The sequence below is a fragment of the Stegostoma tigrinum genome, chromosome 31, assembly GCF_030684315.1.
Source record: "Stegostoma tigrinum isolate sSteTig4 chromosome 31, sSteTig4.hap1, whole genome shotgun sequence".
Classification (NCBI taxonomy): domain Eukaryota; kingdom Metazoa; phylum Chordata; class Chondrichthyes; order Orectolobiformes; family Stegostomatidae; genus Stegostoma; species Stegostoma tigrinum.
The window spans coordinates 18,808,216-18,824,686 of record NC_081384.1 but is presented as its reverse complement, the minus strand read 5'-3'; the positions used below and the strand labels follow the sequence as shown (position 1 = coordinate 18,824,686).

Genomic DNA, 16,471 nt, shown 5'->3' with positions numbered 1-16,471 from the left:
CAGGAAAGTCGATGTTTTGGTTCTGAACCCTTCATCGCGACTGTGGAGACAGCCAACCCTGATGATGGCCCCGACCCAAGACATCAACTTTCCTGCTCCTCAGATGCTGCCTGAGCTCAATCTTGGCCACAGAGAATAGTGTTTACTCCCCTGACAGTACAATCCATGATCACAGCTACAGTTGTCTTTTCTCCCCGCTCTTGAATGGCTCCCCATACCACGATGCCTTGGCCAGTTTACTGACCCTCAGAATTCCTCCTAGTCTCATTCATAAAGGGGACAATAATCTCAAACCTGTTAGACAAGTTCGAGGGCTGAGGCTCCTTCAGCATTACCTCCTGGATCCCTCTACCTGGCTCGTTCATAGTCGCACCCTCCTGTGCCTGACCACTGACTGAATTTGAGCTAGTTAATCTAATGTGTGTGACTGCTTCCTGAAACACAGTGTCCAGGGAACTCTCCCTCTCCCTGAAGTGTCCCAGTGTTTGAAGCACTGGTTCCAACTCTGTGCCAGTGTTCCTCAAGCAAACCCCCTTGCTGTGATGTGGTCAGTATGAGCCACAATGGGGACCACCAGCTCCCACATCAGGCAGTTACTATACATCATCTGGCCCAACACCTCTATTTTAATAACTTCATTCTTAATCTAGTTTTACAAAAAACATCATACCAGTCTTTTAGTTTCTAACCTTTAAATCTTATCTCTATTTGCCTTGAATCTGAAAGTAACCAAATGAGTTACTATTACCAACCAATATCTGAGATGTCACTCTTTTATGCTGTACCCCTGATCCTGGGCTTCGATTTATCCAGTTAAAAAAAGTCCTTTCAAACTATGAACTAAAAACCGTAAGGAAAAAGCACCTCTTCTCCTCTGCACTGAGTTCCCACACTGCCTCCAAATTGCTCAAAGTATATTCTCACTCAGGCTGTACCTCACTCCAGATGTGTTGCTTCCTGCCAGACTGTGCAAAGCATAATCAACTTGTCACATGTGAGAGATCCTGAAATGAATCAGCATCCTTGACACTGGCACCAGTTGTGCACGGGAATGAGCACTGTCAGTCTCAAACTCCCCAGGACTTTCAAATGGGGGAGTTTGGCATATGCTGTGCAATCATAGACCTGGAAACTCTGCTGGATGGAGTGATGCACAAGCAGGGCATTGTCTTTCCCAAGGACCATCATCTCTCTGTTACCTCACATTCACTCCTCCTCCCTGGAGCCACCTCCCTGGATCCACCTTCACCTCCCTGGAGCCACTGCTGGACCCACCTCCCACCAAGGCATATGCAAAACTGCCATCATTAATCCATGTAACATCCTCCCTACCCACCCCAACCTGCAACACCACTAACCCTGCATGCCATCTATGCTGTCAACTCACTTGCCCGAAAATCTCCCGACCTGCACAAAGAGCAAGAGCAGTACCACCCACTTCATCACTCTTCACACCAGTCACAATCTCACACCAACAGCAAAACAGCTCACCATAGGACAGAAAGAGTCAAGACAGGCCATGGGAAAAGCATGTGCACGCATTGCACCCATTTCAAAATGTGATACTTAACAAAGGTAGTGTTATCGCTGTCAGTTCCATTGGGAACACCAATTCAAAATCCTCCAGTTCACTATAATGCTGCCTGCTGCACTGTTCTGGTAATCTCAATCTAGCTTCCATCTATTCTTCTCTCTTGAGCTGTGCATCATGCAGCTAAATTCTGTGCTTTTTAACTTTATCAAGACACAGGCCAAATGCATAACCAGTTGGGTTCCTGAGCTCTGGTACATACAATGCAAGATCAGTTTTTGCTCGACTAGGTGGAGCACCAATCAGTCTCTGATTGCTTTAAGGGTGATGTCCATCTTCTGGTGTTACTGCCTGTTATTTATCGATCAGTACTCTCGGGTATTGTTATCTGCGCAATGTTTTCCAGTCTTTACAACCATATTTCTGGCTTCCTACTTAAACAGTAGGACACTTCAACATAGTTTTGGTATCTGTAGTTTTGACAGCATGTGATGTCCTGCTTCAATTATTAATATTGGACCTATAGTCTCAAATGCCTAATTAGTGTATTGAAAAGCTGTTGAACTGTTCAATAAGAAAGGTGCTTATCAATATGTTTGTAATGTATATTCATAGTGACTGCTAGTGCTTGGAACAAACCTGACTGAAAACTATAAGGCCACATTCAACAATCTCAACAAGCCCAAATCAGAGATTACAAAATTATTTCATACATAAAATCTATATAAATGTGTATAAAATCAGTGCAAAAGCAGTGTGCTAAATTTCAGATAAGGTACTTTTATAAAGTATAGCATGATACATTCAATTGATACATGTTCATCAATAATAAAAGTTAAAGAACTATATAAGCTACAAAAAATATTAATTGCAGAACTCAGTTTTTAAACTCAGTGAACTAAAGAGTACATACGTTTGCTGCACATTTTCTAAGAAAATAACTACATCTCTTCAAAGCTCATTACCCACTAAAACAAAAGTGTACCACTTTATGTTGCATATTGATAATATCACCATTTATACAATATCTGCTTTCAGGCCCAGAAGCAACCTATGCCAAATCGGCAGATGAACCTTTTTACAAATTGGTACAAATTTCTTAGACAATTTCAGTTTGTTTTGCTTTTGCACCAATTATGCTCTGGAATGAAGAATATTTTGAGATTCAATAAGTCCTGATGTTTTATATTTCTTTCAAGGACACTGACCTGAAGAAAACAGTGGATGAGAGCTCTCGTATCCAGCGAGCATACAGTCACTACTTTGATCACACCATTATGAATGACAACCTTGACAAGGCCTTCCAAAAACTTCAGGCTGCTATGGAGAAACTCTGCACAGAGCCCCAGTGGGTGCCAGTGAGCTGGGTCTACTAACACTTTTCAAAGGGTGGAAGGATATGGTTTACACAGAGCACCGTTAATTTTGCAGAAGAAGTCCTTTAGAAACCTCCATTTGGACTGATTATATTTGGGGCAGTAGTTCATGGTTACAGCAGTTAAGTTATGCAAATCAGCAACGGAGGATACCTAAAAAGTTTTTTTAATGAAAGGATGGAAATCTCCATCTACCATTACTTTTGATTTTTATGAGCAATACAGGGATCAGGCAAATGTAACCTTTTTCAGCAGTGTAGTCCAAAGGTCATTGTCAAATTTTGCTGGATCCTATAAGCCCTTTAATTATCAAATAAAATGACAAGGGAACCAAGATTTCACTTATTCATTGCTGGATTTCACCAGGGAAGTGAACAAATTATTCCTTCTTAAGGAAATTACTATGGGCACATTTGAGTTGAAATTCAAAACAGTCATTCTCACTTAGGTTTCTGTTTGCATTTGCATTCTTATAAAGAACTTCTCAATGATGAAAGTGACAACCTTTGAATTTAAAGGTTATCAGAATTGTAACTTGAAACCATTGCCCTTAATTTCTAAAGATCATTTAAGATAGATTAAAATTTAGTTCCATTGTACAGATTTGCCGCAAGATATTGAAATTTTGGTCTTCACTCAATGACAAATGCAATACATAATTAAAGCTATGAAAGATATAACACTATTGCTTTCATTTGTTTGCAGTTTCAGAAGGCAGCAAACCATTATAATTATGATAATGTCTTGATTAAATAGTAGAAGACGAATTGTCTATATTAATACGTCCCTGTGTTAATATAGTAAACATGGTTTCATCCCGACCACTTTTGTGAGTCCGGTAAGTTGTTAATGGAATTGGATGCAAATATATTGTTCTGTATTGGCTTTGGGAATTTTTTTCCACAACTCTTATTCTATTGGACTTTTTCGGTCAGACTTGAGATAATATTTACTAATAACAAGGATGTTCTACAGGACATTATCTCTTTTCATTGGCTCACTTGAACTTTATTTTTAAAATTGGATTCAATTTTAATTGAAACTTTCTAGGATCAGTTTAGTTTGCCAGTAAAACATAGACTTTTGTTACTGTTCTCTGTCCCATTCATTTTTATTTAGCCTTTAATAAAAATTGGGTATAATTCATATCATGTGGCTGGAATACTAATACTGAAATAATCATTTTTTTATTGCCATTGCGCACGTCAGTTTCAAAGCTGTGTCAATATGGATTCAAGCACTTCAGGTATGATTTGGTTATCAACTTTTAATTTTAGCAGGTTCTTGAGGTGCAAGTTAAAGCTTTTGCTTTCTGTTTCCCAGTAAAATAAAGCTGAAATGGAATTGAGGCATAAAATTGACAACTGACAAAACCCAAGGCAAAACGTCTTTACTGGAATTGACATCCAGAAATTTGCCCTCACAAATAATCCCCACACACATATTTAAAAATATATATTTTGAACAAATTCTTAATATTAACAGAGCATTTGTACTGTATTACTGCCATAGTCTTATTTAATATTTTTACTAATATGGAGATGTCCTACTTATTTCACTGAATTTATTTATAAGCATCAATCAGCTTGCAATCACTACATCATTGTCATGTGTTACTCTCTTTCATACACACCAGTCAGTAATCAGTAAACAATTTCAGGAATAAAGCCCCTCCAGTCAATCATTTTACTAGTAGGGTAATATGTGAGTACAACACAGAAAATCCTAATTGTACTTCCGTTTTTTTTCATTGAAATTTGGAAAGAAGTTCACTTTGTGGATTAGTGATTAAACTTATGTATATGAAGGATTGCAGAGAGTATTACTAGAACTTAAATATCTAGACATTCTTTGTAGATTTTGTTTTGTACTATATTTCAAGTGCTAGCCAATAGTAAAAAGATATTGCTTCCAGTAAATAACATTGGACCCATCCGATATACTTGGTCAGTTAATATATTGAAGATCATTTTTTAAAATAAATCCCTGGAAGGGATTACTTTTAAAACATTGTTTTTTATTGTATTTTTAACTTTGTAACAAATTTTAAAAATCTCTATATATGTAATGTGAATTATCAATGTAAAAAAGACTCAATTATAGATTTAATTTGAATGAAACAGATGAAATGGTATACAATTGCTGTAAATGTATGATTGCTGTGGGCTGCATTTAGCAATTATTAATAATTGTATAGTTTTACAAAACAGATGTTTTCTTTGGAATTTTACAGAATCCTCTTAACCTGAATGAAAACTATGCCCTGTGGTTTAATAGAACTGTGAAAATTTGTGGATCATTCTTAAACAATAACATATGTATCAGCAGTTTTACTTTGTAACTAGGGAGGACACCAAGAAAAACTATGAGTTGCAAGGTCCCTTTGAGGTGGAGGCTAACTCAAATCATCCTAGGCATGGTCATTTTGCTTGTTGCTTTTTGACTGCCTTGGCCCTGGAGTGACATTTGTTGAATTGTTTAACCACACATATTCCAATCCTTACAAGTCATCATGATTCTCCACTAACCAAATGATCTGCAATTGTCGTTTCTAATCTTATATATATTCCTACACTTCTTAGAAGCAAAACAAAATTTCCCAGAATCTCCAGAACTGTTAAGCCGGGAGACAAGAGTTTGGTGTGAACATAAACATGAGATTTCCTTTACGTACAATTTTAATGCCACATTGTAAATGCATTCTTTAGAGTTTTGCTGTAATAGGTGCAAGGTCAAAGTCTTCCACCATAACCTATAATATTATGAAAATGAAGCAAAATCCTTTTGAACCCTTCCACTGCACGTAACAGTAGGCCCGTATTTAAGACTTCAGTTTTTTTGAGAGACGTAATTTGTTTCATCCGACTCGTCAAGTTCAATGGCGAAAACTATGACTCCAGGGGAGCCCAGTATCTCAATGCACACCAAAGTTTGAATACAAATCACACTCTCCATGCTCTTTCTGTCCCCCCAACTCTGACATCATGCATTTTGTCACCGGCCTATGCTGCAATGAACTTCACCACCACCCCAGCCCTCTCCACCTTCTCTAACCCCATTCTTTCCCTCTCCATTGGAAACTCATGGCCAATTCCTAAGTCCCAGTCACCCTCTTCCTTTCACCTCTGATTTCTGCTTAAAGAACCTGCATACGGATGAACTTTTAAATCTAACTTCCTCCTACTGTTTTCTTCTTCATCTGAGTAATCATTTCCTCATACATCAATGGCATACATTTGTATGATTTCCTGTACAAGATACACTATATGAATTCAAATTGTTGAGAATTCTCTTAGGTGAAAGATAATAAAATCATTTTCTATATTCATTCAATTATTTTAAAGCATCCTTCTACTTGGTTGCCCTATTCAGGTTGTCTACAGTTACTTTGATATAAATTAAACATAAATGACTACATTTCCATTTGAAATATTTACTATTTTGGTTTCATAGTAAAGATTTGAAGCTATTTGTGTGAACAAATCTCTGGATTGTTCTTTTAGTGCACAGTGTAACCATTATAATGAGACCATATTCCAATTTGGAAGCCATAGTAAGAACAAAAAAGTCAGTTCCTTAGATTTGATTATATGTTGTCAATTGCACTGTATATACCCCTCAGTTATCAAGTCAGCTCCTAACCTCTGCATTATGAGAAAATTCAACCCCTTCATCTGAGGTACTGTCGTAATTATTATCTGTTGTTTACTCATTCACATTAAGGACGTCGGCATATAGAAGTAGACCTTTCAAACCTGTTCCACCATTCAAAAGCATAGTTTCATCATCTACCATAATGCTATATTCCTGAACAATTATAGAAAATAGAAACGGGTGTAAATCACTTGGCTCTTCGAATCTGCTCCACCATTCAATAATATCATGGTTAATTTTTCAACTCAGTACCTGACTCTCAAATTGTCCACATGCCTTTTGATGGTGTTAGTTGTAAGAACTATACCTAATTCTTGAAAGCAATCAATGTTTTGATCTCAACCACTTTCTGTGGCAGAAAATTCCTTAGGCTCATCATTCTATGGGTGATGACATTTCTCTTCATCTGAGTCCTAAACAACCTACCTCTTATCCTTATTCTGTCACCCCTGTTTCTGGACTCCCCAGTCATTGGAAAGATCAATCCTGAACTCATTCTGTCTAATCCTGTTAGAATTTTATAGGTTTATGCAAGATCCCCCCCTTATTCTAAATGCCAGTGAGAAAAGCCCTTATCGATCCAGTTATTCTTCATAGTTCAGCTCTATAAGCCCATCCATCAACCTGGTAAATCTTCAAGCTGTCTCCATAAGCAAAACATCTTCCCTCAGGTTAGCAGCCAAAAACTGCACACAGTAGGTTAGAGATAATGGGAACTGCAGATGCTGGAGATTCCAAGATAATAAAATGTGAGGCTGGATGAACACAGCAGGCCAAGCAGCATCTCAGGAGCACAAAAGCTGACGTTTCGGGCCTAGACCCTTCATCAGAGAGGGTCTAGGCCCGAAACGTCAGCTTTTGTGCTCCTGAGATGCTGCTTGGCCTGCTGTGTTCATCCAGCCTCACATTTTATTATCACAGTAGGTTAGATGTGGCCCCACCAAGTGGTGACCACGTGGTCTCCAGATCCCTTGATGTCATTAGTAACAAGAAACCTCTTGATTTCTGCCTTGGAATTGTTTAATGCCTAAACGTCCACATCCCTGTAGGTAGAGAATTCTGAGAATTCATCACTTCTGATTAAATGAGCACCTTCTCATCTCTGCCTTGCATGGGTTATCTTTTATTCTAAGACTGCGTCCCTGTTGCCTTAGCCGGGGTGGGGGAGGGGGGGTAGACCTGTTCTGCATTTACTCCATTTTGAACTTTATGTATTTTGTGAGTTCTATTAAGATTGCATCATTCTTCCAATCTCCAGAGAACAGGACCAGTCACCTCACTGCCTCCTGACAGGACAGTCCCATCATCCCAGGAATCAGTTTGTGAACCTCTGTTGCACTCTCTCAATGGCAAGTGTATCCATACTTAGGCAAGGAGAGCAAAACTGCACAGAACACTGCTGGTGCGATCTCACTAACAGGTTATGCAATTCAAGCTAGACTTCTTTGCTTCAAGATAGAAATCCTTTTGCAATAAAAATATGCCATTTGCCTTGCAAATTTCTTACTACATCTGCATTAGTACATCTGGGCAATTTATCATCCAAATTCCATTCAAGCATTTCATCCATCCGTCTGTAAGACATGTTCAATGCTGTAGTTGCTAATTATCTGCATATCAGACAGACACAGTTACTTAAATAATGTAGCTACCAATTTTCAGCAAATTGTTTTGCTGCCTGCATAACATTAACATACATTTCTCTGAAAAAAAACAATTGCAGTTCTTCACTCATCCTAGTTTTGTGCACACAATGAAAGCAGCAAAGAATTTTGAATGTTTTTGCAGTGTGAACCAACATAGCTATGGAAATTTTCTGCAAATTACTGAGAATGAGAGGTGATTCTGAGTCTTGGCCTTCTAGGATACAGTGCTCAAAATCCATAGTGAACAGTCAAAGATCCACCATCCATTAAAGTGAATAGGTGGAATTTCACAGGTTGCTCATCTGCAATTTCATAAATGTATCCTTTGGGAGTGTTTCCGCTTGCTGAGAGCCATGGTTTATGGAATCCCTCCTGTAGTTACTATCAGTCAAACAAGTTCTTTATCTTTGATGTGTCAATTCACAACTCTTCTACCAACCTGAAAGATTTGCCTGTCTGTATATCCAGAAAAGTGTACAATCTGAGCACAGTCATTTCATAATGGCAGTATGTAGCTAATTCATGTTGACCATGAAGTCCCAAGAGTAAATCACTGTCTGTGTTGTTTTGAGTTGGAGTAATTGTAAGTATTATATTAAAAGAGAATCAACTTCAAGTTGTTTGAGGAGAGAGCTATTTCCAAGCCAAGGAGTGCTCTCCTGATTGTTATTTAATAATCTTGTTCAAAACTGTGCTACTTAGCACACCAATGCTCTCCATTAAAATGTACAGGTGATGAATGGTCATTTGGGATAGAATACAGTGGCTGGCAAAATTCCAGCTGACAGACAGGAGTTGACATTTTCAGGATTGGTTAAGAAAGAAATATAACAATGAGAATAAAGCAGGTTGAATTTAATATGATATTTTGGAATGCCATCTATGAATCTCGGCGCTACTGCAACCATGGATTCAATCACAAATTGGTAGTTATAGAGGTAAGCTTACATTGGGCTGCTCAAAGTTTGTGGTAGAAACAGATTGAACATCGTATTTATTTGGATTCTGAAAGTTCTTGCTGTACATTGTGGTTGTCTGGTGTGATCCATATTAAATCCTTTCAGTTGAAATCAATGGCATAAAATGAAGGCACCTTCCGAAAACTCAACTTACTTTGAGTTTCGTGACTAACCGTCTTGCCAGAATTAGCGAAGGGTTTTGGAAGTAACCTTTGTGTAAGATAAAAATAAATCACATTTCTTTAATGCATTCTTCTTTTACAAATTCTTAATGTCCATCCTTAAAGTAGTTTATCAAACCAGTTGATGTTTCTGTCTTTTATTCACACTGTAGCAGCAAGCAAAACATTTATGAACATGTTTCATTTCCTGCCCCATTGAACTGATAAACAAATTGATCTATTGCCCCACAAGGGCAATGTCAATGAAATTGTGGATTCAGTTGTGGAGTTGTGTTCAAGCTGAGAATGAGTGGAAGGTAATAGCCAACAGAGTTGCCTTAGAGATCTAATTGTTCATCGACTTGTCTGTTCCATCAATTTAGTTGATAAGCATACTCCGCGGGGTTATACAGAGGTGTTGGAATCAATCCATATTGATCTGTATGATGTTCCAGCTCCAAGCTGTTTTTAGACATTCTACGTTTAAAGTAAGTAGCTGGGATGGTTGAGCATGGTAGCAAGAGTATATTGACATCTGAAAGCTGATCTCACAATTCAGATACATTTTTTTGCAGCCACCTTGATATGAATTTTTGTTAAGCGGTTAGTATGTCTCAATAAGCTAAGACCACTCCCTGTACTTATTTGAAAGTGACTAAGTATTGTACTTCATTCGTGAAATGGTAAGAAAGCTTAATGTAAATGTACATTTAGTGTAGTGGCTACTAATTGGATAACTATCCCATGTTTTGTGTCACAGTTTCGTTCCCAATTTGATTCCTGATTCTTCAGAATATATTCCTTTGTTCATGAAAATATTCAAAAGGTTTAGAAAAATGGTTGGGTAAACAAATGCAGGAGAAATTACTGGTGTCATTTATTCACACTCATGTTGCTGTCACATTTCTAACTTAAGTTTTAGAAACTTCCAGAAGTTATTGTGAAAATGCATAAATATCACACTTCCTAATATAGCTACCCTTATACAAAAGACAGAAATTGCTGGAGAAATTCAACAGGTCTGGCAGCATCTGTGGTGAGATAAACCAAATTTATATTTGGGGCCAGTATGACTCTTCGTCAGTTCTGATAAAAGGGCGCTGGACTCAAAATGTTAACTCTGCTTTCTCTCCCTGGATACTGTCGGATCTGCTGACTTTCCCCAGTAATTTAGGTTTTTTATTTCAGATTTCCAGCATCTACATTTGTTTGTTTTAGTTGGCTGTTCATCAGAACTGCAAGAGATTGGAAAATGAATTTTTTTTTTGTACTTTTGACAGAGGCAGAGGAGGGATGAAGGGAACAGAGGCCCTGTGCAAAATATAAACATGTTATTAACAATGGCGGAAGAAAAAGAGATATAAAATCGGTGTAAATTAAGCATTAAAGGGAACAAATGGTTCCTCTCTTTGAGAATAAAATAATCAAGGCACACACAAAACATTAAACACTTGTCCCTGTAGTTCAAGAGATAACAGAATGAAAGGTAGCACATTTTGAAAATTGCAAATTGCTAAAAATTGACCATCTCCTACCGCAAAATCAGCAAAGTTGGTGTTTTTGAGCATTTTGCTATTATTTTTCTGGATTCACAAGCCATTTGATTCTGATTCTTTTGTGCACAGAATGGAATATTACTGGAGATATTAAGAGATTGTAATGTCCTTTCCATCCTTTCTTGCAGTGTTTAATAAAGCTGTCATAAAGTTATGCCTTACCCTAGGATGGGACTGATCAATCAGCTCAGCAGAAAGAAATACCAAACTTACAAACAGCACCTTGAGTAACAAGAACAGAAGTTGTTGGAAACGCTCAGCAGTTTGTATTATATAAACCAACATTTCCTAGCTACCATTAATTCTGAGGAAGGGTCACTGGACTCGAAACGTTAACTCTGATTTTTCTTCATGGATGCTGCCAGACCTGCTGAGCTTTTCCAGCAAGTTTTGTTTTTGTTCCTGGTCTACACCATCCGCAGTTCTTTCCATTTTTATTAAGCATCTTGAGTAATATTGCCATACTGATGATCTCTTGCATTAAGCTCTCTTGAAATAATCAGATTTATTTAATTTTTACTGCCCAGAATATTTAAAAACAATGGCTTTAAATTTAGATATTTGAGCAGCAATTTTTTTGTACATTTCATTTAATTCCATGAATAAAAACAAACCCACAACTTATTTAGCTGGTTATTTGAGAAAGTGATTTTTCTCAGTGATATCACCACATTTGACAACAGTTTTCTGTGGTGGAGACGCTGACATTTTGAGCCACACCATTTCTAAATGATTTGTGCTTTAATAAGTATTTCAGAATATTAAAACTGCTGTTAATTAATAAGTTTGAGGCATCATTGAGATGAGTGACAGTAAAGTATTGGCCCCGGATTAACAGGATATGGAATAAATGATAAGTTTTAAGTATACACAAAAAGCATTCCTGAATGTACCACTTTCTACAGCATATATAGACTATGGTATTGTAACTTTTTTGTAACTTTTAATTATTGGAAGAGATTTCTTGGCCAATTTACAGCGATAACTATTTGCAAGTCTGTTTAAAGATTTCTGAAAGGTGAACATCACAGCAAAGTCACAAGTATGCCCACATTATCTGATTACAAGGTATCAATACAAAATTCTTAAGTTTAGCATTCACACATAAATCTTGAAAGACGTTATTTAAGTACAAGACTAAATATTTTCTTCCTGCCAATTGCAATATCAGAACAAAATAGATGTGGGTTTTCTTTGCTTCATGGTCATAATAAAGTGGTGAACAACTTAATTTTCTCTTTAATGTGTCAAAGAGAAACATTATTTTAAAAAGAATATTCATGTTTTGTGCTTTGTTTTTCAGTTAGATGGGTAGGAAAAAAGTGACTTTTTTTAGCTTTGCCTAAATCTACATTTTATGATTTCAAAATAGAAATTATATTTGAGAACTGTATTTCTGATTACTTTTTTAAAAAATATGCACGGCAATTGTATATTACCTTTCAGCTTCCTTTAAAACTGTTTGCCTGCTCCAAGCAACAGAGAACTTTCTGTATGATGTGCACATTGAGATTATTTGTATTCTGGGTCTAGATTTTACCTTTACATACAGAAGTAAGTCAAAATATTTTTCTTAGTAGCAACAAGATGTAGTTTGTCTTAAAACGCAGGTGATTCGATGGGTGTTTAGTTAATACTGTGGTTACTTTTTGTATTCATGTCTCAAACAAATTGTGAACAGTATTTTTGGTTGTAGCCTTTTCTAAATGAAGTAAATCCATTAAACCTTTACATTGTATAAATGAGGAGGCATATCGTGTGTGAATATACAGTATTATATACCCTATTAATGGTAAATAATGTCACTTCCTGTGCTCGCTAAGCAATATTATGTCTTTTTGAAACAAAGGAAAAATCCACATTGTAAAGTTACTGTTGTTATTTATCAATTTTTTTAATGTTTGGAGTATCTATTGAATGATCACTGTTTAAACTGCAATATTACTGTTATTACGCAATACTTCTGTGATATTCCCAGGTCTATTCATGTCTTATGTACTGGATTTGAAACTGGAGTCAATTGTTTGCTAAAGAGGTCTACAGAGTTTCGCTGTTGTACAGAAGGGCCATAACATTATTGTTATTTTATGAAGCCTTTGTGTGTTTCTAATTTTAAAATAATTAAAAAAAACACGTTATCACCAAAAGTCGTGTGTTTTAAGTTACTTGCTCTGTAGTTGATTCGCTGTAGTCGTTGGGGGGGAATAGCAAACTAATAGTTAGCTGGCTTTCATTATGTGAGTCATGCTTAATAGAGTGTGGAAGATTGACAACAGCAGTCATCACAGCAGAAACTGGCCCTGTTTCTCACCTGATGTCCATCCACTTTATAAATAGGTGTTCATGACATGATCATATATGTTCGTTTCTAATTCTTCTAGCAGTGCTGATGAACAGGTTGTTATGGTGGTAGTATCACTACTTCAGCGCCAGGATGTCTGGGTTCAAGTTCCACCTCCTTCAGAGATGTGCGCTAACATCTCTGAACAGGTTAATCAGAAAGTATCAGTAGTAGTTCCATTAATTACAGTGAAGGGCAAACAAAAGTGGGAATGGGGTCAACTATTCAGCCTTGAGCCTGTCCAACATTCAATGAGATCATGGCTAGTTGGTGACCTAATTGCACATTACCTGCCATTGGCCCATAGCCCTCAGTACTTTTGCTGATCAAAAATTTCTCGATCTCAGATTTAAAGCTGACAACTGATCTGATATCAGCTGTGGTTTGTGGAAGGAAGTTCCAAACCTCTAACATCCTTTGTGTATATGTGCTTCCTAGCAACCCTCCTGAAAGGTCTGGGCCTAATTGTCAGACTGTGCTCCCTAGTTCCTGAGTCCCCAGCCTGTCTTTTTCTGTTAATACCTTGAAGACTTCAGATCATCTCTTAATCTTCTAAATTCCAGCGAAAACAGGCCTAGTTTGTGTAATCCCTCCTCGTATCCTGATCACACAGAGCAATGGGTTTTCCCATTTTTGAGTGAGATTCATGGCACCGGGTCCACCAAGGTAAGAGACACCATCTTCTCACGGTCACTTCGCAGTCATAGTGCCCAGAGGCTGCAAGAGACTTCTCTTCTGCAGTCATCCATCACCTTCACCTCATTAATTAGGCAACCAGCATTTTATGATATGTTTCTTGGGGGCTCATGCAGCTGGAGAGATGGAAACGTTTGCCACTGCCTAAACCTTCTGACATCCATACCACTGACCGCAATATTGAAAGCCCAGTTGTGCATCATGCCAGACACTGCAGGCCAGGAACTGCACCTCACACTGTGGGCCTGACCCATTACTTCTGAGGATATGAGCCCGTAAGGCCAGTTAACATCCCACAGGGATGTGCACAGGGACCTGGAGGGCTAGTGGTGAAAAGGAGGGCTGCCCTTTTACCTGCAGGCTGCCAAAGGACTCAACCTGGGTTAACGGTGAGTGCTGGGTTAAATGGAATGTACAGCAGATCAATGATCTTCCATGTTCGGTAAAGGTCAGTGTCACTATCTTCTTTCAGTCAGTTCACACTCATGGGGCTACTATTCACCATAACTGTGCACCAAAGGCTCACAAACTACACCACTCCCTATTGTATGTAGCATGTCCCTCGATGTCTGACACATACCTCATCCTCATCACTAACCTTTCGATCTTCTACACTCACTCACTAGGGACCACCTCCTGCATCACTACTAGCTGATCTTCCATCTACTTCTGTCATGCTACATCCCACTCCTTGTCTCTTTGCAGGAAGAATTAGCCCACAACTGGCTTCAAAACAAGCAGGATGAGGAGGAGGACATAATGCTCCTCACTTCTTTTGAGGAGAACATACAATTTTTTATTTCAATTTGTTCACAAGAAGTGGATCCTTACAAACCAAAGGGCAGTTAAGAATCAACCACACTGTTGTGGTCTGAAGTCACTTGTAAGCCAGACCAGGTGAGGATTCCCAAAAAGACATGAGTGAATCAGATGTGTTTTTCCAACAGTCCACAATGGCTTTATGATCATCCATTAGACTCATAATTCCAGATATTTATTGGATTCAAATGCCACCATCTACCATAGTAGGATTGCAATTTGAACCCAGGCCCCCAGAATATTACTGGGTTGCCTAGATTAATAATACCATTAGGCCAACACCTCCCCCATTTGGCCAAAGAAGAGCACAATGGCTCATGTGGGGACAAGGAGTTCTCAATTTTTAATAATATTCATTCATGGGATGTTGGCAATACTGGTTGGCACAATATTTACTGCCAACCCTTGGGTGTCTTTGAGAAGACAGTAGTGAACTGCCTTCTTGAACTGCTGCAGTCCACAATGACATTGTGGAAGGAGTTCCAGGATTTTGAACCAACAACCCTGTAGGCATAATTATATATTTCCAAGTAAGGATGGTGAGTGGCTTGAAGGGTAACTTGCAGATGGTGGTGTCTGCCACCCTTGTCCTTCTAGATGGAAGTGTTTGTGGGTTTGGAATGTGCTATCTTAGGATCTTTGGTGAATTCCTGCAGCACATCTTGTAGATGGTACTCGCTGCTGCTGCTGAACAAATATGGTGGAGGGAGCAGATGTTTGGGAATGTGGTGACAATTAGGTGAGCGGTTTTGTGATGTATGGTGCCAAGGCAGGAGACTTAATGGCAAACAACCGAATATACATCATTATATTGTACCTCACTGCTCTCTATTTATAAGCTGTGCTAACTCATTTTTAATCTGTACAAATTTTCATCCCTCTCTTCTTGTATGCATACATTAGCAGCATCCAGCACATTTCTATAACAAAAACAGAAATTGCTGGAAACACTCAGCGGGTCTGGTAGCATGTGTGGAGGCAGAAACAGAGTTAATATTTGAGGGCCAGTGAGCCTTCTTCAGAACTCCAGCCAGATGCTGCCAGTCCTGTTGAGGTTTTCCAGCAACTTCTGTTTTTATCTCTGATTTCAAGCATCCATAGTTCTTTTGCTGTCCAGCAAATTTCTACTCAGAAGAGGCAAACACCAAAGCCTTCAGCACCACTTTCATCCTTTAGCCATTGAACTTCAAGGGATGCACCATCTCGGCTTTCACCTGTATCCTCCATCAGCTCAAGAGTATTTCACCAAGGTGGGTCCTCAACCTAAATTCGCTTTATGCACACAACCTGCTGAGTACACCATCAACACATCTCCACAGCCAGTGGAGGAGGGAACATCCCATGTCTCCAGCATTCAGAGGACTGTCAGAGACCCAACACCTGCTCAGCCCCAGGCAGAAGACAATTCCATGGACTCAGAAGTTTTCAAATTGCAACTGTAGGTGCAGGAGCAGCAGTCTGGTCTGTCAGAGGCAGTCAATAAGCAGGATCGAAGCACGGAGAAGTCCAAAATTGTTATCTACACTGTGCCGATTCCAGATCTGCAAGTCTCCACAGAGAGATGAGTGACTGCCATAGATGTACACAAGTCAAGATCAGCATTATTTGAAGTTAGCGAGTTCACCCATCAATCTAATAACGGCAGGGCAGAAGCTGTTCTTGAACCTGCTGGTGCATGTGTTCAAGCTTCTTGTAGCTGCTACCTGATGGAAGAGGTTGTAGGAGGGCATTA

The 16,471-nt window shown here is 38.5% G+C and overlaps 1 protein-coding gene across 5 annotated transcripts in view; it reads left to right on the top strand.

The window, feature by feature from the left end:
* mpp2b (MAGUK p55 scaffold protein 2b) overlaps positions 1-7,313 on the top strand; it is a 529,160-nt gene extending 521,847 nt beyond the window's left edge. For all 5 annotated transcript variants that reach the window (XM_048560704.1, XM_048560703.1, XM_048560705.2 and 2 more), the window contains one exon: positions 2,731-7,313. In XM_048560704.1, the coding sequence (XP_048416661.1) occupies positions 2,731-2,907 (177 nt within the window). In that variant the 3' untranslated portion in view covers positions 2,908-7,313. The remainder of the gene's footprint in view (positions 1-2,730) is intronic.
* The last annotated feature ends 9,158 nt before the right edge of the window (positions 7,314-16,471 follow it).